At 33.1% G+C, this 22899-nt stretch overlaps 1 protein-coding gene across 1 annotated transcript in view; it reads right to left on the bottom strand.

Moving 5' to 3' along the window:
- LOC118186971 (pancreatic lipase-related protein 2-like) overlaps window positions 1–22289 on the bottom strand; it is a 91165-nt gene extending 68876 nt beyond the window's left edge. Inside the window, exon 1 of the mRNA XM_035357136.2 lies at window positions 21900–22289. Coding sequence (XP_035213027.1) covers window positions 21900–22014 — 115 coding nt within the window. The 5' untranslated portion in view covers window positions 22015–22289. The remainder of the gene's footprint in view (window positions 1–21899) is intronic.
- Window positions 22290–22899: the final 610 nt, after the last annotated feature.

Raw genomic sequence — 22899 nt, 5'->3', positions numbered from 1 at the left:
ATTTCAGACGTGCAAATTAGTATAACTATAAAATAAAAACATTAAAATTAGATATATAACAATACTCCTTAAGGATAAAAACAAAATACTATAACTACCCGAAAATAGAAATGAATTTCATTTCTAAATAATTTATTTTAAAATCGATAAATCAATTTTTTTCCACTTTCAATTTTCTCCTGCCGAGTTTTTTCTTCAGCCATAATTAGCAATGGTATCAGTATCTTGAAAATTATATTTTTAAAATATCCATTACATATTATTAGAGGTTTTAAATATACAGATGAGAGTAAAACACATATATATTTTTAAAATAAATTTTTCCTTATTACAGCTATAAAAAGCAGAGGACACTAACAGTTTCATATCCGCATATTATGTACGTATATTTCACAAAATGCCTCAGTAGAAGGAAATGTTTAAAAAAATTTGAATCCACTTTTCATTCTTGATAGGTACATTTATCCTATGCAAGAATTATTGTAGAGTTCGAAGCATTATATTGTATAGCCCTGTAAACACTTGATGGCAAACATTTTCAAATTCAAAAGAGCAACAAATGCCCAATCTTTCATCTAAATCCCTAATAATGGTACAAAATCCCCTGTTATTTTTCATTCAACCTTCCCGGAAAACGATTACTTCTTTTCCGTAAAACTCAACAGTCACGCTTTTCTTTGAATAAGCAACATTTGGTTTATGTATTGTCATTGGCTTATACATCCTATTATGCAGAGAACAATGCATCGTTAAGTTCTAGACTTTATGTGCATTACTATTATCATTGATATGTAGATCATAAAAAGAATATAATTTAAATTGACAAAATGATATGAATCACAAGATTATTATAACCTGAGATTTTTACTAAACGAAAAATTTAATAGAAGTAACAACTACCTTGTGTGACGGTAAATGTTTTATTTAGCAATTATTGCAAACAAATAATTCATATTCAGTTTCTTATTTATACCTGATGCTCTGAATTATAAATGAAGGGTGTAAATTATGCTTCCTGCATATCAGAAGGACTTCAAGAATGCTCAGTTAAAGATACTAATCGGTGTATCTTTAGGTGAGTCAACAGATGAGAACTTCTTTTACAACAGATGCTCTTACTGTCCATAAAAAATTAAAACTTTAAACTTCCTAATTTATCATATACTGAGCATAGTAGTTTTGATGTTGATATAAAACAATTATACCAGTAGACAGCCAAATTTATGGAACTTTAAAAATTCTTTGCATCATAATATAAAAATATATTTTAGAAAGGGACAAGAAAGTAAAGTATCATGCAAGGGAAAAAACCCGTTTTAAAGTAAAGAAAGACAAATTTATAAGAAACCTATCTAGTGTAGTAACACACTTTGCTGCTGATGTCTTTTGGAGAATTGAAAATAAGTATTGACGAAATTTGTCTTCTGAGTAATAAGACTTGTAACCCCCTTGAACACGGAAGACGACATTACACCTGCGTAGGATTAAATTAATGAGGTGTTCAATGAAGTTTTAGGGAATACTTTCAGGTAGGACGTTGCACCTGAAGTTCCTTAAACAAAGATTGTCGTTTAACAGCAACACATCTATCCAATGTGTTCCAAGTATATTTCATCAGTTGAGATCCAGGATGCATGCCGATTATTTCATATGCTGCATTGATTCTCCTTCGGGCATCTGGTTCGCAGGCGCGTTAATGAGGTTGGGAGCTGTCATACATAAAAATGGGCTGAATTGCCGATGACAGATATATATTATATACAGGGTCTATGAATTTTGTCCCTGTGTCTTTAAGTCAGAATGCCACGATCCCTAGGTCTATCCCCAAAAGAGCACGTCTAACTCGCCATTTGACACTTGTACGGCAAGCAGCCTCGCAGGAGGACATGCACCAACTCTATGAGTGCATACCCAGCCGGATAATAGCTTGCATTAGGGCCAGAGGTGGGCTAAAGAATTACTAATGTTTTTTTCTTGTAAATATAGAGTACTACTGTTTGTTAGGAAATAAAACTGCACAGTTGATAGATGCAATTAGGGAACGACCGGTTCTCTTGAATGTTGTAGAAACTCGTAGTCAGGCGCATGCGTGCAGGAGTTTAGAGAGAGAGAGTGCAGAAGACTTAGATTGCAGATCGGAAGAAGAGAAAGGGATAGAAAGTGAAAAGGCTGTGAATAATGAGCTTTCGGAAGAAAGGAAGTTAAGTAGTAATGCAGAGGAGGCCATTAAAATTCCAGACATCAGTCTAGAAGAAAGGTCTATCCTTGCGATGTTTCGCCAGTAGAATTCTCGGAAGCAGAAGCAACTGAAACTCATGATAATGTTCAACACCAAACAAAATTTATTACATCGCATACTGAAGGAAAACAAGATCTGAAGAATTCGATATTCGAAAAACCCACTTCTATCAAGACGTTTTCTTCTGAGAAATTGCTTCCAAATAGTCTTGCTGTAAAAGTGATGTTCAATTATAATGCTGAATCAAATGCATATGCTATATGGCGTGCAATGTATAAGGAGACATTACCAGCCATTGGAGAGTTTTCTTTGGGTGAAATGACAAAACATAAAGTCAGGAAAAAGAAATTGGGACCTCATCCAAATATAGTTTAAACGTATTTTGCTTTTGCTGATTAAACACCTCTGCTTCCTGGTTCCTTCACTAACTATCCATAAGCCCTTCCTGTTCGCCTTCTGAGTAATGGATGCGGTAGAAATATGACTCTATTTCTTGTTATGAAGTGATACAATTGCAATTTAAAAGAATATTTGAAAAGAATAGATGTTTCTGGTCACACAGCATTGCTATTGTTTACTCAGCTTTTGGGAGCTTTAGTACACTTGCTTCAAAATGATATTACTCATCAGGATTTACAGACTGACAATATTTTATTAGATTTCCAGTATGGACCCTCCTCCCCTAGACTTGCAATAACTGACTTTGGGTGCTGTCATGAAGGCCTCTATTTGGTTTACAATTCATATGATTCTGTTGAAAGGTTGCATTTCACTTTGAAAACAGTAGCGAAAGCTTTGTGCTTAGAAAACGGAAAAGATGTGAAAGTAAATAGTGTGAATTATGAAACCAACCATACCGTAGAGATTCCGGGTAAGCATAACAGTGATACCATTTGTCAGGGGAGTTTGATTCAACCTTATCATCAGTGCCCTGAGTTTGCAAATCTCATAATGGAGGATATCGAGGGAGAAGTTGATATTCCTTATGTCTTGGCTGATCCAACTCAAGTAGATTTTTGGAAAATAGTTGGAGATAGTAAGCTAGAAGAAAGAGCTTCGGCAGAGGAAATAGGAAAATTCCAGGAAGTTATAGGGGAGTATGGAGCGGTGCTTTCGTCCGACCCCGGCTGTACGTTTTTGGTCGAAATGGATATTAAATTGTTGGATGAGACTCTGGTTAGAGTAAGGCCTTACCGAATCCTAAAAGAGGAAATTAGGCGACATCCTAAAAGAGGAAGTTAGGCGGTTGCTTGAGTTAGGAGTCATAGAAGTCGGGCAATCTGATTATGCTTCGCCTATGATCTTGGTAGAGGTCCCAGGAAAAGATCCTCGTCCTTGTATAGACTACAGAAAATTAAATTCAAAAACTATGACCGAATTTTTCCCTCTTCCCAATATTGAAGAAGTGGTAGAAAAAGTCAGCGCAGCTCTATTTATCACAATCATGGATCTAACCAAAGGATACTTCCAGATACCACTCGCAGAGCGTGCACAGAGGTATGCCGCATTTGTGACGCCTTTTGGATCTTTCATCCCGAAGAAAATGATGTTTGGGCTTTTAAATGTGCCTTTATATTTTTGTAAATTGATCGGTCAAGTTTTAGGAGGGCTGGACTATTTTGTTATACCGTATATTGACGATATCGCAGTCTTTTCGCCGACTTGGGTCAGGCATATGAAGGATTTGGATGTGGGTTTAAGTCCCCTTCAGGAGGCTAAATTGACTGTCAAGCCCTCGAAATGCAAATTCGCACAAGACCATGTGTCATGAAGACCTGGGTCATGAAGTAGGGTCTGAGGAAAGGTCGCCTAGTCAGGCCAAGATTCAAGCAATCAGAGATTTTCCGATCCCCACTACTAAAACACAGATATGTAGCTACCTTGGTACTGTAGGCTACTATGCAAGGTACATAAAAGACTACGGCCGTATTGCGGCACCTTTGACAGACGCTTTGAAGGAAAAACAAAAAAGAAAAAGTGATTTGGACAAAAGGAGTGCGACGAGGCTTTCAATAAACTGAAGACCAAACTAGTAAAAAGTCTGGTTTTATTTGCACCAGATCATTGTAAAGAATTTATTGTGCAGACAGATGCCAGCTTATATGGTGCAGGTATTGTGTTGTCTCAAATTCAGGATGGGGAGGAACACCCTATACTGTATCTTAGCAAAAGGTTTACTAAAGCGGAGCGAAATTATAGCACCAGTGAAAGAAAACTAGCGGCCATTATTTATAGACTGAAGAAACTAAATCATTATTTAGACGGACAAAAATTCAAGATCCAGACGAATCATAATCCGTTGACTTTTTTAAATAAAATGATGGGATAAAATTCTCGTTTGACTCGCTGGGCATTATGTCTCCAACAGTACAACTTTGAAATTGTTCATAGGCCAGGAAAATTACACGGTAATGCAGATGGCTCGAGTCGTGCCCTAGTGTAGTGACTGAATATCACTAGTGGATACAAAGTAAGGAAAAAATAATGAAATTGGGTGAAAAGGATTTTTGTAGAGTTTTGGAATTATATTTGTGTAGATTCAAAAGTGTTTGCATTGTGTGTTTCATTTTCAAAAAAAAAAAAAAAAAAAAAAAAAAAATGTTACAATTAAATGTTTTATTTTAAGTATTAGCATTTTGAAAAATTTGAGGAATGTGCTTTGTATGAGGCAGACATTAGGAGTAGTTTAAATTATTTTTGTTGTATTTATGCGTTTATGTTATCTAGAAATAAGTGCAGGGTAATGTAACTGGCTTCTCTCTTATCACTTAAATGGTTACCGCTTGTGTTTTGAAAGCAGAGAAAAGTTGTTATTAAAATAATTAAATTGTTGGCAATGTTAATGTGTCGAGAGCCACGTATTGCTCTCGCACTTAAAATGTATAGAATTTGATTTTAAGAAAAAGGATTTAGGTCTTTCTCTTGTTGATTGTAGCCATTTTTTGGGCGTCCAATGAAATTTTCATGTGGTGTTTTATCATTAGCGTTTTCATTGGAGTTCAACACCACACCATTGAAGCATTAACACTACACCACACGGTTAAGATTGTGCGACTAAGCCTAATTTTTTCCTATAGCAGCCATATTTGTTTACATCTGAAATTTAGCTGAACAGCGAATTAAGAAGGTTTTGCACCCTCAGTGTCTTTTTACCAAGTGGGACCAAAAGGAAACGTTTTCTGCACCGAAATATCTGCCTTCTTGCTCTGTGGAAAGGCTGGCAAAATTGCTTGTTATTGCATATAAATTCTGATTTTGACTGTAAAAAATGTGTTTTAATTTTTTTAACTGTATTTGGTGTTTTATTTTTTTAAAATTTAATAAAGATATTTTGAGGTTTTATGTGTTTTATCTACTTGTCGTGAATTGAGAACTGAGTTAATTGAATGAGAAATATATCTCTAATCAATTTCGAGGAAATAAGTTTAAAAGAAATGCAGCAAAAATGCGCATAATTTAATATTCCGTACAAGGTAGTCATGTGGTGTACATATCAGATTTTTTGTAACTATTACCCTTTATGACTAAGCCCGTAATTATATAAGTTCATACTTTAATTACACACACACAAAAAAAAAAAAAAAAAAAAAAAAAAAAAAAAAACTAGTTACTCGTTTTTTATTTCACAGGTTTTATTATGTCATCTATCTGAAATGAAACTAAATGTTTCGTCATTTTCAACTGCTTTATGCTGCCTTAAGTTAGTTATCAATTAGGGAAAAGTAATATCCCCGAATTTATTCCTGATTAGCGAAAAACTATTTATTCTCTCTGAAATAACTTGAGCATCACAGCCTTCATAAAAACCAGGCTATTTTCACAGCACTGGTTATTTCGAAGAAAGAAATGCTTAACAGAAGTTCCGAATTAATAGAATTAGTTCCCCAAGTATTTCTATTAATTCGGAACTGTTTAAAGGAGCGATTCTAGATGATTAATTATTAATTTTTAAAGAAAGCACACACTCTACAGGTAAGACAGGCAAGATAACTCTAGAGGTAATTTAATTTTAAGTAAATGTGCAAAACTAATATGCAGAATCTTGCCTAGATATTTTTCCACCTAAGGTAAACAAAAATGTGCGAGCCATTATGTGCAATTAAAATTGACCATAACTCCAGACTTTTAGGGCCAATAAATTTAAGGACAAATATTTCAAGTCACAATATCATAACTTATAATAGCATACATATATAATACCGTAACATATAGCAAAGCATAATAGTAGTATTTTATTTTCAGTAAACTAATAAGAATCGAGAGCATAGAAAAAATGAGAAACGCATTTCTAATTTACTTCTTCAAAATTAAAAAAATTATACTGAAATATTTTGAGTAATATTATTTGAACAAAATTTATTAATAATATAAATGTCACTAATTGTCAGACTTAATTAATTTTTCTTGCTTTTAATGACGCAAAATCATCAATAATGATCTAATTTTATAAGAAGTAAGTAATAGTTACAGCGACGTACAATGTTAAAACTATCCTCAACGTAACTCAATGACCATTTAACTAAAAACTATGTAAGTCATTTCCTCCCTTCTCCTTCGTGCTGTAACTGAAAAGCACGTCTGGCTAGCAGCCAGAAAGTCGAGAGTTCAAATCTCGCCGAAAGCACAGCTCATTTTTTACGCTTTCTGGTTTAAAAAATTCTAAATGAATTAAATCAAATAAACTTCTTTGTAGACAATGGCGCCCAAACTAAAGTAAATCTACGAAGAAGTTGGATCATTTCTTTGGGAAATAATTACTCATATCCTCTAACAAAATCTTCTACTTCATCATATCCTTGAGCTCGGACATCTTAAAAGCTGAAGTCAAAAATGTGTCGGCAAACAATGTTTTAAATGACGAACTTCCAACACTGTAAAGCACTGAAAAATATCTAGTTAGTTTACAGCCTGCAATCAGTCGCATTTTCCACATAGATATGTCTTTGTTAAATTCAAACATCTCATGTCTTCATTCTGCAGTCGAAAAGTATTGCCAAGGGATGCTTTTGTATTGGAAACGCACGAAAGAGCACCTAAACGGTGGTAATAAAGTTGGCACATTAAGGTGAGGCTCAGCTACCTCTTTTCGATTACGGCAAATCCTAGCAAATGTATTAACATCCTAGGCAATAAGACTTTCTTAACGTAGGAAATGCATAGAAATGTTTTCACCAGAAGTAATGGTTGCTATAAGCTGCAAAAAAGACTACAAAGTAATCTGCCTAGTATCGTAAGTCCAAGAGCCATAATTCATAGTGGATTTCCGCAGCTATATTGTTGCAAAGAAAATGCATACGAAAGACAATGAAACCTTGCTTTATGAATTTAATTCATTCATGTAGGCCATTTATCATTCAAAACTAATTTCTTCGTAGGATATAATGTAAAATAGAATTATTCTTTCCTGGACGACAAGTGACTGCTTACTTAAAATTTACAATAGTTCTTGGCTTACAAGTTCATAACATAAAACTAACTGAAATTATGATATCCAAGAAAAAAATGTCAACATAAAATTAAACAGATATTGTAGAGGAAAATATAATTTGATTTTAACTTAACTTTATGAATGAATGTAGACAATATAAGTGTATATTGATGAAGAAGAGGGTAGGAAATATATGCTATTGCATGGATGAGAAGGTTCTTTTATGAGAATATCAGATAACTGTTCTTCTGAAGCGTTTTTTTCCCCTTCTTTGTTTCTTAACGCCATTCAACTTTGCTTGAGCCTTAATGGGCATTCGTTTCTTCAAAATATGTCCAATGAGGTTACGCTTTAAAATATTTGGAAAGTGAAAGTGTCATTAAAATTTCTCTGCTGTAGCTTGCGTTATCAGAGTAGTATCAGCTTCTGTGTTATCAGAATAATATTCACTGCATTAAACTTGCACCACTTAATCCCAATTTGCACAATTTTACGGATCAAAGAATACATCTTCTCTTTTATCCTCTATCACCGAGCGCAATCCTCCACAATCGCCCTTTGTAATTGCTTTTGAAGGTCCCATTTATTTTTTGCCGAGTTCATTTTCATGGTTCTCTAAAACCTCTTTCACCGTTTAATTGTAAACTTACTAGTGTATGGATTAGCCTATAGACACAATACCACAGATAAGAGTCGTCATTATTTAAAGCCCTTAAAAGTTTTGGCTGGAACACAATCTGGCCTAGTTTCTTTAAGGCCGAACTGTACGTCACTTCGTTCCAGGACTTGTCAACGAGAGTTAAGCAAAAAATATTAAAATGATGTTTTATAATTCCCTCAGTTCTATTTTTGTGCTTGAGTAATGAAAAGGCCAGTTTAACGAAAATGAAGACGATACTAAGTAAATAAAAAAGGCAACGTTTAATCGAAAGTAGTAATCTAAATTTGGATTCGCAACTTTTGGCACAGTTAATGTTAAGAAGAATAGAGACTTCTTAGTACAGTTAAAACTGATTTCTTTTGTTAAATACCAGCTTCTGCTACTCGTTAGATGAGCTATAATTTAATATGTGTAATTAACATTTTCATGATAATTTTACTGTTGTTACTTGGAAGGAAGAAAATACTAGATATAACACTAAACGAACTAAAGTATTAAAGTAAAATACTAAAACTATAAACATTACTAGTTGTAATACGAAAATCTTAGTAGTTGCGGTTACCCTGAGAGCTCTTAGATACTTCTTTAATGCATTTAATATAATAACAAATTCCCCAAATTCCATAATTGGGCTTCCAGATGTCTATATTCGGAGGAGGATTACGTTATTCCAAATTTGATGGCTCTAGGTACCTTTGTTATATCACAATGCGAGAAACATACATACGTTTATGCATATTCTTCATTATTTAGTTTTTTAAATATAACACAGGGCGTTAATTTTTGGTGGCAACAGTTTGAAAAGCCATGTGGACATTTACAGTGAATCGACGCAAAATGCCAAAACAAAATTAATAGTCCTTCTGAGCAAATGCTTCTTTGGGCTAATAAGGAACATCAAGGCGAGAGGAGTCTATTAAGGCACAGCTGAACAGTTAAGAGAGTAGCCAAAACAAGAATTTATTTTTTTAAAAAAATTATAAACTGATTTTAAACGGAAAATTGACTTTCGAACATTGAAATGTACGGAGAAACACCGGCCAGTCTATGACTTCTCAATATGACTAGTGAGCTTAATTTCAGCGTAATAAATAATGAGCTAAGGAGAACAGTATGTCATATAAATAAGCCGAGACAAATTGCAAGGAGCTGAATTAGTAACATGAGTGCATTCTCAGAAATGTTGTGTTTCATTATCAAAAACTGGGAATTTCCCAACATTTAGTTAGAATAAATGCTCGTGGATTTACGCTTGTGGTCCCGGATTATATAAAGAGAGTTTAGAAAATTCCACTAGTACGAACGATTACCTGCTAGTCTAGCCTTAGCGTCAACAACATTTTTCTACCTCAATTTTCATTATAGGAAGGCACGCTGAATTATAAACTAGCCTAAATAAATTACTGTCTTAAACGCAAAATTTTCAAAAGCTGTTCCGTAAGCATGGCCGTAGTAGCCACGTTATATTTATAGCAGTAGAAAGTGTATTTTGCAATGAACGCATAAGATGACGTAATCACTAGCGTAAAGGATGCAATATGTTAAAATACAGAAAAACGGCTACTGGTCATAAACTTTTGCACGTGACTGTAAAAAGAGATGGCTAGAAACGGTCTGCATTGCACAGTTATTTATGGTTTGTACATGCCATGTATAAAGTTTTGTACATACATAGCACATCTCCATGTTTTATATAATATCTGCAGTGGAATAAGTTGTATGATTCGAAGTTCTGTCCAGATGCTGTGTTATCTCGGATCACGAACAAATTATACATACACAAAAACGTCTCGGGGGATGAACAGTATCTTAAATAAATAGAAGTTAAAATAAAAATAATCATAAAATGTTTTAGGATATCTGAGCATGATACAAGACTGAATAGATAAGTTGGTGAACAGTGTTCCGTTTCGATACCCAATGCATAGCTAAAGAGGAATACCTGAATATAGTTTAGAAGAAGATGAAACACTAAAGAAATCTTAAGCTAATGCAGGAAGCCCATTTAAATAAATTACTGAGCTAACCGAGAAACTAAATTATGATTTCTGTTCTCAAGATACACTGAATACGCACTATGATGTCTTGAAGATTGAAGATGTAATTTCACTGTCAAATTTCTTTATAACTATGTATAGACATTAGGATGTTTGGAAAAGCCATAGAGATGAAAAATGAGCAACACCTTCGCAGGGAATCGAGCCGCGGACCTCTGGAATACCGGCCCAGCGTGCAGAACCACTACACCACAAAGCCACGCTAGGAAAAAGGGAGAAATACCTTACATACTCCCCATTTTAAAGGGCGACTGGGGTATTTAGGAAACCCAATCGCCAAATCCTGGGTGGGGAAAAATCAAAATCCACCCCTTTTTAGTTCGGGCGCCACTGTAGAGACATTAAGATTTTTGGAAAAGCCAGACAGATGAAAAATGAGCAACGCCTTCGCAGGGAATCGAACCGCGGACCTCTGAAATACCGGCACAGCGTGCAGAACCGCTACACCACGAAGGCACACTAGGAAGGAGGGAGAAATATTTTATAACTATAACACAGACATACAAATCTGACAATACCATACAAGTCAAAAACAAGATTATGCACAACTGTATTTATGGAAAACAATAGAATCTAGTACAGCGTACAAACTAGAAGTTGTAAATATTCGACTCAATAATCGGAAAATTGAAATCGTGTTAAAGAGGTTTGGTTTATTTGATTACGGCAAAGAACACGAAGGTTATCTGCTTAAGAGGAGAAATACCTTCTTAGAGGACTTTCTAAGGGAAACTGGTTCGTTTCCATTAGAAACCTTTCAACTTTTCCTTTTTCAACCTTTTCTCTTAGAAACCTTTCATGCTTTTCCCAACGTGTAAAGTTGGGAAAAACATGAAAACGTCCGTGCATCCATCCCGTTCGCCAACATTAGAAACCCCGGACCGTACTATCAGTGTTCAGCCAATTTACCCCTCAGGTGCTAGTGGGTCATCTTATTAAAGAGAAAAAAATGCTATTATGTTTCAAATACATCTTTTTTCATATTTTGTGTAGACATTTTAATTAGCTAAAAATTAATGATTATTTCGCAAACTGCATATATTATGCTTTTATTTACATACAATACTTTCATTCAAAAATTCATTTTTAAATTTGATAAAGTATTGCATTCTCTTTTTGATGATGAAAATTTTAGTATTTATGTATTTGGAAAGTATAAATTTAATTTTTGCTCAAAACTGTAGTACTCTGTAATAATTACTCAAAACTGTAATAACTCTGTAATAAACGAAAACATGTTATCTAACGAATTAAAATGTCGAAATTTTCAAAGCCGTTTTCTTAATCTTGAGTTTGAATTTAAAGAGCGAATGAAATAAAATATTTGAATAATTAATTCATATAAATGAATTAAAAAAGTAAATCAGATGGTGTTTCAGATAAAATAGTCTTAAATTTGAGAAAAAGAAGGCATAGAATATGAATAATTATAAGAAAAAGTACGTTTAGTGTGTAGTCCGCCTTCTAATAAATTACTTTAAATCACGCAATAGTATGTTCTAGAGCACTTTGTAACATGTTTCTCGTAATAATGCTAACATGAAGCATTATTCTAGTAATAACATCTGCTATGTGACACGCCAGCCATTGTGTCTGAGATCACTCCAACGCCAAACTGTCACGAATGTGGTAAGCATGCTGCAAACAAATAATTTTGTCAAACGAGAAATTCTGCCCTACGTATTGTTTAACACAATTACCGTATATGAAACAACGTCTGGTACGCAAATAATTTGAGGTACTAAAAACCTAGCTGAACTCAAGGTAGAACGTCATGAAACTTATATAAGTGAGAAAACATCTCTATAGAGAGAAATTGCTTTATACTATAAATGAAAACACAGGAAGTTTTCTGTGTTAAGCATAATTATGGTAGTGTACGTTAGCTTTCGTATATGCTGCTCAATATTTCACTTTCTTACACAATGCAATAGACGTAATTCACTATTATGTTTTTTAGAAAAGTAAAACAAAAATGTTACTTTGGTATTATATGAAGCTAACGGTGACATATGGCACCTAATATAAAATTTTAGAATAATATATATTTTTTCCAGAAATTACTTCTTCCATTTATTCAATATAAAAGAAATAATAATAATAATTAAAAATATTAAAAGAAAGTAAAAGAAAAAAAGAAAATCTGAAAGGTTTCAGATTTTAAATTACGTCCAAAGGGGCTCTTTTTAACATTTTGTGTGTTACCTTTATTTATTATATATCATGGTCGTCTCACTTAAACCATAAAATTCAGTTCAAGAGCAATATCGCAAAGTAATTTCAAATCGAGCATATCTTTAGAATTTCCGATACACAATCTCAGGCGCTGGAGATAAAAGCGTTTTTCCTGTACAACGTTGCCATAGCTCGCTTTGAAATCCTTGAGTTTTTTAATAAAAAATTCATTCAAGTTTTACAAAATATGAAATCGTAATAAAACAAATTCCAAATTTCAAATTTCACATTTGGACTTTCAGATGCCCATATTCGCAGTAGGATTACGTCATTCAGAATTGGTTGGCTCTAGGTACCGTTGTTTTATCACAATGCGAGAAACATATATACATTTATGCAGATTCTTCATTATTTAATTTCTTCAAATATAATACAGAGCGATAATATTTGGTGGCAACAGTTTGAAAAGTGAAACGGACATTCAGAGTGATTCGACGCAAAATCACAAAAGGAAAACAATAGTCCCTCAGGGACAAAGTCCCTTTGGACTAATAAGAGCGTAATGATATTTACACTGTGAGTAAACTTGAGTAATGTGTGCGAGAATTTATGTTAGGCATTTCAGTAATTAAGTTGTTGTAGAACATTAAAATTGACTTTATACTTCTGGAAACGCAGTATTCTCCTTTTGGATATCTGGTATGAATTTATTTATGAAAGCAAAAATTTGCTTATGTCTCATATATATTTCTTCTGAAACTGGTGGAGGACCTAGAGAATGAATGAAACCCGGCCAACAAAAGCTAAGCAGGGCGCATGATGATTACCATTTTAGACCATAACTTAATTACCTTCATTAAAGGACCCAAAAAGTCTGAAAAGGGTTGTCCAAGGAAACCTCCACACGATATTTATTTCCTTCAACAGAGCATTGAAATTATTATACAACTTTGAAGATATCATCAGTGACAGTCGCAAACCAGTATGTTATTTCATCGAGGTAAACCATAAAACGAACCAGGTACACCTCTCTTTTAGGACTCATGATTTGTGTTTCCTTAACATAATTTTACAAAGATATTTTCTTTCGCAAAAAGCATCGTTTCTGGAGGAACGAAAAATAGCTCCATGCTTTTTAAGTAGATGATATTCATACGGAAGGAAAACATCACAATTTAATATTTAAAATTAAATAAAATTCGCCTTACGTTAACATTGACTTTAAAAAAGAAACTAATTTTGTTCCACTACAGTATCAATATAAAGTTGAATTTTTCTCAATTTTAAATGAATTTAAACGTTAATAATATTTATATGCTATTAAATGCGATCAAGCAGTTACTCCTCCCATGTATGGTTCAAACGCCTGAACTTCTCGAACAGTTATGAAACTGTTTATGTGCCATGCAAAACTCTTACATAAAAGACAGTATTTATGTACTTTGAATACATGTTTTCCCCTTTTATGCCTAGACCACTGCACTGATAACTACAAGGTTGTAGGTAAAGGTTACTAAACTTTGTTAGAATATCATGTCATCCCGATACATATGTGAGGAATATATATGTGTCTCAGTCTGGTAAGTTAAACATTGCTAGATGACATATTTCGCATGTATATTTACCAGTATCACAGTATGCCTTTTAACATTCGTATAATTTTTGAACTGCGTAGATTAAAAGCATACTATTTAAAAAAATGCTCTAAGACGGAGGATCACTGTACTAATTACCATTTCATCTAGAGATTACTATTACTGATACCGAAAAGAGCTACAAACGTTTCAGAGCCATGGCATTTTGGGAAGGCGTGGTTTTCTGGTTTAGGGCGGAATTATGCTAAACGCCCTTATGTCACGTATTTTGGAAAGGTAATTTGAAGACACAATGCAACCAAGCAGAGGTGAGGTAACAGAGACCTAGAAAATTTGGAAAATATTTTTAGGAAATGTTGACTCTCATTTTTGTTCAATGCAGATTAATGTCGATATCGCTGAGTTCAGTTTATTCCTGTATAGAAAAATATTCCGAAAGCTAGACACTGAACACTGACACCTAGATACTGGAATCGATTTGAAATATCATTAAGAAAACATGGTTGAATTGCAGTTATCAAAACATCTGGACCACAGTGTCTTAAGTATTCCAGATCGGATATTCCGAAAATCACGAAGAACTGGTATTTTGTTCCTCTAGAGATCAAATAGATATTTATTGTAATGCAAATGAAAATTTTTTAAAAATGTTTTAATTATACTTTATTTCGGTACCACGCACAATCATGAGTAGTTAACCGCTATGGGTGAATTGTATAACAAAGTAAAATAAGTTGGTCGTGATTCGTCTGCGTCAGTCACATGTGTAGCTTCCCCGTTTTACAATACTTCCAGGAAAGTTTATATAATGTTTGAAATATAAAACTTATTATATATTTGATATCAATCTGATGGGATTTTCTGAATTACATAATTACATATCGTCAGTACTTTTCCTAGGATACAAAGGTTTGTTGTACTATTTCCAGAGATAATGCTTTCCATTTTCTTTTCCCCATCTTCCGAAGTCCAAGGTACGTTTTCACTTAGAAAGAGCTGTTTTTAGCAAGCCAAAACACAATAATGCATAGGTAAAATGTCATAGAATTTTGCAGCAATATGTTGAAACGGTATACCCGTGAAAGTCATGCTAAAGCGTTGTTTATGAAGAAAGTGGTGGTAGCTTTTGAGGTAAGACTAGTGGCTTTGTCTTAAAGCAGTTTTAATATCTGAGAGTCTCTGATAAAGAAACAAAATTTCTTCATTCTGGTATCCTGCGCATATATTCTTGTAGTGTAAATATTAGACATAAGATATCTAGTAATATGATGATGCTGTTGATTTTATGACTGATCTCGCTTGTCTGACATCGGAACAAGCACACGAAATTCATCGTGGCAAGGAGGCAAGATTGCGTGTGTCATCGGCAAAAGCCTTGGGCATCAAACAGGTAACAGCCCGACTTTAATCAGTTCTGCCCCAATTTTGAAGGAAAGCACCCTCGGGGGGTTGACGGTTCCGAGGGTATCCCACCCCTCTTACCCTACTACCAACCTTTTGAGAGGAATTTCAGCTCGCCACATATTTCGAGTGCCTCCTTGCAGCACAGAGACTATACATTTACAAATATCCACGTTTTCTTCGGGATTCGATTCCAGGCACTTCGGTACGGCACCCAGGCCCACTTTCCTTATTTTAAATTCCCAACTGTGGGAGAATCCCGCAGCAACCCTAATCCGTTCATTGAAACTTTATTTGAATTACTGAAAATAAATTTGTAAATCTTTTTCTTCTTATTTTTAAAATAATAAACGTTTTCAGTTGCAGTCAACTAGATAAATTCATGCTTCATTCAGCTCTCGTTTTGTGGTGTACAAGCGCTGTAGATTTTCCTCGTTCTACATGCTTTGTTTAAAGGCAGTAGACTTTATATTTTTTAAGCCGTAAATAAACATATTTTAATTATTTGGTTATTGCTGATACATATGTTTTCAGAGTTTATAATTGATTTCTGTATCCCAGGTTTTTTTGTTATTACTGGAAACTTCATTTTAGAAACATTAGAAACAGTATGTACCTTTCCAGCTCATTCCTTGTAAAAATAATGAAGAACAGTTTTAATTCCCTTATTAATAATTTTGCTTATGTTAGAACTGGAAAATTTAATGCAGTGCGTTTCACTGAGATTTTGAGGTGCAAAATAAAAAGTGAAAGGAAAGAAAAAATAACATATGGTTCGTTTCGCGGTTTATGTACATGAGAGAGTTTGAAAAAATAAATTTAATGGCAGTAGATAATATTTCTTATTTCAAAACATGCGCTGTAGCCAAAATTTGCTCTTGTTATTGCTGCAAATTCTCCACAATAAATTAAAAATTTTCAACTCGCAGCACTGCTTTTATTTAATCCTTTGTTTAAATCATTCTTAAAGTACATTAACTGACTCTGTATATTCAGAGGACAAAAATGATGCATCATCCTAAAGAAAAAAAAGTGCAAACGCAAAGAATACCATGGCATACATCGTAAGACTCGTGCTACGTCACTGATTGTATATAGTTATGGTACGTACAGAAAGACAGAAAAGTCCCTGTCAATAGACTAACTGTGTGTCATTACCCAAGTTTAATCTGTTTTTAGAAAAGATGCATTTGTTATGGCTAAGCATCAATTTAAAAGAATAAGCAAAGAAACGTAGGCCTACACAGAAGAAGTAGCTGCTTTTTATTCATGCTTATAAGAAAGATAATTGTCGAACGCTTTCTAGGCCCATTTACAAATTTATTTAACACTATTTTTTAATTTGTAATGTATATTTATAAGATATTTCTCCCGCCTTCCTAGCATGCCTTCGTGGTGTGGTCGTCTGCACCCTGGGCGCGTATTCCAGAGGTCCGTGGTTTGATTCGCGGTGAAGGCGTTGGTCATTTTTCAATCTCTCTTGCTACCAAAAAATCCTAATGTCTCTACATATTAACTTTTTATTTCATTTAAATCAAAGAAACATTTTAAAATAATTATATATATTAAGTCTGATATTAATTTTCTCGCTTAAAACAAAAGATGTGAATATTAGCAGTTACTGTTATTTTGAACTAGAATAAATGGAATTCGGTTATGGGAGATAAATTAGAGCGGTTCGAAATGGATTGAGGCTGCGTAAAAGTGAGGGATAATTTTGTTTTAATATCAATAATAGAATTATGACTCATGGTTTCTACGCCTGCGTAAACTACATGCACAACAAGTTAAAAGCAAATCTTTAATCTTCATATTACTCCTTAAGTTTCACATTCAAATACCGACAGTTTTTAGTTTTATTTTAATTTACGCTGATTTTACCTGGTACGAAGGTTTTTAGTCTTACAATAGATTATTTAGAAAGAATTAGGAATAAATAAATTTTAAATCGCTTGAACACTCAGTTGCAAAACAAAGTTACAGTAAAAATGATTTTTGCTTGTGAAGAAGAGGGACCTGTGTTCTGACCCCCTCAAAATCTACGCAAAAATAAAGCTGTTTCCTTACCTAATTTTAAAGCAGTTGATTACTAGTTTTGGTAAATTCATTTAATTTTTGATGTTTGTTAATTTTGTTGAAGCTGTTTGTTCAGAATTTTCCCCATGAACTCAGCATATATAACTGGTCCTCGAAGAATGCTTACAGTTGCAAGGCTGAGCTTTAATTTTTTCCCCCGTAGAATCTTTTGATTTAGACCTTTCTTTTTAACCTTCCGAGAATGCGATAAATTTACAGACGTTTGTTTATCTATTCTAGAAATATATAAAAGCATAAGGATAATTTTGATAACCGTGAATAAGTGTGTAAGATGTTTACTTTAGCTTTTGTTCTCATTAAATAAACACAAACCTATTGAAATATTTTAATATCTGAAATAAAAAATAAGTACAAAGTTCAAAGTATTCTGTGTCACATTTGTCAACAATGTATGTGCAAAGATATAGGAATTATCTATCAAGCACTGCAATATATACATGATACATCAAATATATTAAGTATAAAAGTATTTTCTGTTACTCATTTTCTTTGTAATATCTTTCCTTTTTTATGTAAATTTCTTTATTATACGAAATTTTCATCTAATAATACCTGTTAACAAACAATTTATGCTACAAATAAGACTTTCGATCAATGGTAATTTGCTGGTATTCAAGATCTTAGCTGGTACACCTAAATATTTAGTTAATTATGAGAAATTTGCCTTAATTTACATTATAAACAGCACTGAATGCCTCCGATTGATTAGATTAACAGCAGTCAATAAACATTCTATTAATCATTTTCCCCATAAAGTTTTAAAGCTTAAAAGAAACTCACTTAAGTGACATTTATCATGGGTAATCACATTAAGGCAGAGATCCTCAGCCTTTTTGTCCCTCACAGCGCATTCTAGAATATCTGTTGGACGGCGAGCGCCATTTACGTCTTCAACGTGAATTTATAGTTGGATGGAGCACATACAAGCACATAAAAAACGAAATCTGTTGTATTTCGCTTTGTGCTCGTATACGCGTTGTAAGGAATTTCTATTTTATTAAAAATGAGAAAACTTTTACATATAATTTTATTGAAAACTAAAACATTTAAAACATTTTTATTGTGATCGCACAGCGGCAGGCACACATTAAACGATCGGCGATCGCCATGCTGCCCGCGGGTTAGGAACCCCTGCATTATGTGTCCAACGCAACTTCCCGGCACTGAGAGTCCAACGCATAATAAATAAGACATAAAAAATTGTAATTTGTTTTCGCTTTATCCATAAATCTTGCATTGGGTCATCCGGAAAGTTCTGCGGTTTTTCAAATCGATGTGCATTTTCTTATAATTATTTTGTTACTGCTGATAACGAGGGACCTTAATCGGAGCAAATGTTTTAACATAGTTTTTTCTGCACTCATTGTTTAATTCCAGCATGTATTGTAGCATAATTTTTGTTTCAGTGTATGGCTAAGATTAGAGAACTCAGAAATCCTTTTATTGCGAGATTATGCAGCTAGTCAGACTGCTTGTAACAATTGCACTATATATGAACGAAGTCCAGTTCCTGATAACACAGTTCAAAGGTGGTTTGAGAAGTTTAAGCACAGAAATTTCATCCTTCAAGATGAAGCTCGTTCTGGACGACCATTAAATAAAGAAGAACCTATTAAAAGAAGCTGTCACTGAAAATGACACAGCTCAGAAACTATCAGATAGAATACTTAGTCTAAAAAAATACAGTACATTACCATTTAAAAATTTGGTATGTAAGTTCATTTGATGTATGGGTACTCTATTCTTTAAAAGAGCAGAACATGCTTGCTCAAGATTCGGACGGGACTATTTGCTGGAAAAAAACACAAAACTCCGTTTTTTGAAACGGATCATTACTAGAGATGAGAAATGGATACAATGGAATAATGGAATAACATTACAAGAAAAAGATCACGGAGAAAGTCAAATTAATCTTCTTTAGTAACATCGAAAGGGACGTTTTATGCGGTGAGATTACAAATGAATTGTATACTATGAATTTTTGTCACCAAATCATATTATAAATTTCGAAAAATACTGTTCTCAAATGGCAGTTTTAAAAGTAGATATTGAAGCAAAGCTCCCAGAACTGTAACTGTCTAATTGTCGAGGTTTTGTCTTCCATTATCATATTGCTTGACTCTACTGAACATGGGTGGATGTTTCGTGTTATGTTCCATATTCTCCAGATCTTGCGTCTTTAAATTTTAATGTCTTCAGTTCATTTCAAAATTCTTTGAATAGCTTGGGTTTGATGTCTTTAGTGACTGTCAAACAGCGCTTTAATAACGTTTTTATGAGTAAATCTAATGAGCTTTTTTTAAAAAGTAAATTTTAAAAATATCCTAGAGAGATGGAAAATTAATCATCGAACAAAAAGGTGTTAATGCCATTCCATGAAATATTTTTATGTTTTTGTATTGCTTTATAATTATAAAAAAAGACGCAGAACATTCCAGATTATTCAATATTTGTAACCAGTGAATTGTTCTGATAATGTTTAGAATTATCCAAGCATTTAATAATTACCCTTAAAAATCCCTTTTCTTTTCTTTTTTTTAATATTTTAATATTTTTTAATAAAATATATTTTTAACACCCACAGAACCACATTTACAAATTTTTGAAATTGGATAAAATAAATTAGAATGTATAATTACAGAAGACTATCATATAGTATTCTATTGATTGAGCATTGCTTTGCTCCTATATTATTAAAAATGAAAGGAAACTCATGTTTAAAAATTAGGCAGAAAAACAGATTGGCGTAGGTTTTTGAACAAAACTCCATCGATTTCGATGGTATCGTAAACCAAACTGTATGATAACTCTCGAAATTATCTAAATTTTAGTAAAAATCAAAGATTTCATTTTTTTGTCTAGTTTTAAAATCTATACTGGCATGCATCTAGTCTACGCAAGCAGCTAGTATTTTAGAGAAGAACTAAAGTACTGAGCTATGTTTAATAGCTTACTAAATCTTTAGAGATTTGTTCCAAATCTAAAGGTTGTCTTTTTGCCCGGTTTTAAATATTACATTGGCATGTTTCTCTTCCAATTAAATCTCCATATGGCTCGGGTCTGTATAATTCGGAAATAGAAATGCTAAATCTCTTATTTAAAGCAAAAGTACAGAAATATAAAAGAGTATACAACAATTTTATTTCATACTTGTAAAAAATGACAACTTTAAATATACATATCAGAAAAAAAATTAGGCAATATTAAAATAACATAAAATACTTCATATTTAGCTGACCAAATATTTTAGTGGAGAAATCATTATTAAATTATGCTCAATTAATCCAAAGGATGTTATCCCAGCTGAAAACTTCGGAGTTCAAAATTTGAGCTCAAAAAAGAAATAGAAGCATATTAACCCGGTAAAGCTATCCTAATTGTGTTCTCTAAGTTCATATTATTATTCTAGAGCAATCATAAAATTTCTAAGATAAAACTGAAAAATGCTTAGTTCAACGCAAACAAACAAACAAAAAAAAAAAAAAAAAAAAGAGAAGGGGAAATAGAGTAAGACTATGGTGATACTGAGAATAATAAGAATACTTTGATTTTAAAAAAATAAATGAATAAAAGATTCTTTTATTTAAAAGTTTCTCGCAGCTGGCCAGAAAGAAAACGATTAAAATTCATTTTTACCATTATTATATAAAACATTTAATGGGTTGTCGATTATTTTAATATGAACATTCTTGAGAATCATAGAAAGAAAGTAAAGCAAGTTTGCTAAAATTTTAACTTTGATTACATTTTTGCCTAACCCCTCTCTACACCTCATTATTCATTCTTGCTAGAATGATATAATGAGGCTTAGAGAGAAAAAGCCCTTCATTTTTTAATTCATTGTATTAATTCATCTTTTTTTTTAAAGGAAAGCATTTAACACACTTCTCTTTAATGGAAATCTTGTTTACTTTCATGAGTTTTCTTCACGAAACGATGCACTTTCGTTAAGTATCAAAGTACCGAGTTCTTTAATTTTTCATATCTTATCTAATTCATTTTAACATTTTTGGTTTCTATAAAGAAGCATTCAGAAACGGATCAAAAACAAGAAATATCTGATAAGGAATTACATATCTCTAGAAATTTCGATTATTTTTAACAAGGAAATGGTAATACGTAATATTTCCACGATAATTATTTATGTCTTATTGCAAAATATATAGCACTAAGCAATATTAACGAAGGAAATTTGTTTTAAAAGCTTTAAACAAATTAGATTGAATATAAACAAAGAAAAACTTACTCAAGCTTCTTTTCCGAAGATGGTGACAAATGTTGTTTGTATCATTTTTAATGCACAAAGTACTAACATATGCAAATATTGCAATAAAAACAAAAGTGCCGGCAAGATATCTCATTTTCTCTAACAAAATTATGTTTAGACGTCGACAATTACACGCGGGCTTTCTCCGAGGAAAAGTTTTTCTTCCGATTCCCCGCCGGAACAAGATTCAAATCTGCGGAATTCACTTTCTCCTCTTCACCTCTTAAGACCTCAACCAGAAAATAAAAAATGAAAGAGCGAAACGTAAATATAAAAGAAGCAAGAAGAAAAAGAAAACTGCTTGTCCATTTTATTCTTCATCAGACCGGTTGCAATTCAATACGAGTGACGTAACCTAAAATGCTTCAGAACTACGACTGTGGCTCATGACATAACATTATTCTCCCTCTTTGCCGCTGCCCATCCAAGTGCGAGAAGAGAAAAAAAAGGTGGAGTATAGAAAACATTTTGACACACTTTTACTTTCTTTCTCGTTTTCGGTTTCTTCGCCGTCGAAGAATATAAAGGGCGTTTTAGTATCGGGACAAACTTTTATGTTTATATATGTACACAGTGGTGATGGATTTGAGTAACTGCGCTTTAGTGATCAATATTTAATTGCCCTTATTATCTGTCTTCTTTTACTAAAAGTACATTTTAAGCATCTCAACGCGTTTTTTTAAAAGAGAACTTTTTATAAACTTAATAAATGGAACATCATTCTTGAGACAGTAGCATAAATATTTTAAGAGAATTTACGGATTTCAGAGCACAGACATTTTTTAAATGGGAAGAGAAAATAAAGAACACGAAAACTAATCTATCTTGGATTTAATATGTTTACTTCATTTTGTTTGGCATCTTGCCATATCTCTGGTGGTAAATTTCTTCCACGCCGACAACGCTCTTTTCATTCAGAGTAAAAAAGATCTTGCAATGCTGATTTTACATCCTTCACATATCGGAGGTCTGGTGAGCG

The sequence above is a fragment of the Stegodyphus dumicola genome, chromosome 2 (assembly GCF_044657685.1).
Source record: "Stegodyphus dumicola isolate Sdum_Otavi_A_Nest chromosome 2, ASM4465768v1".
In the NCBI taxonomy this organism is placed as follows: Eukaryota; Metazoa; Arthropoda; class Arachnida; order Araneae; family Eresidae; genus Stegodyphus; species Stegodyphus dumicola.
Note: the sequence above shows the minus strand (reverse complement) of the source record. Positions and strands in the feature narration are given on the sequence as shown.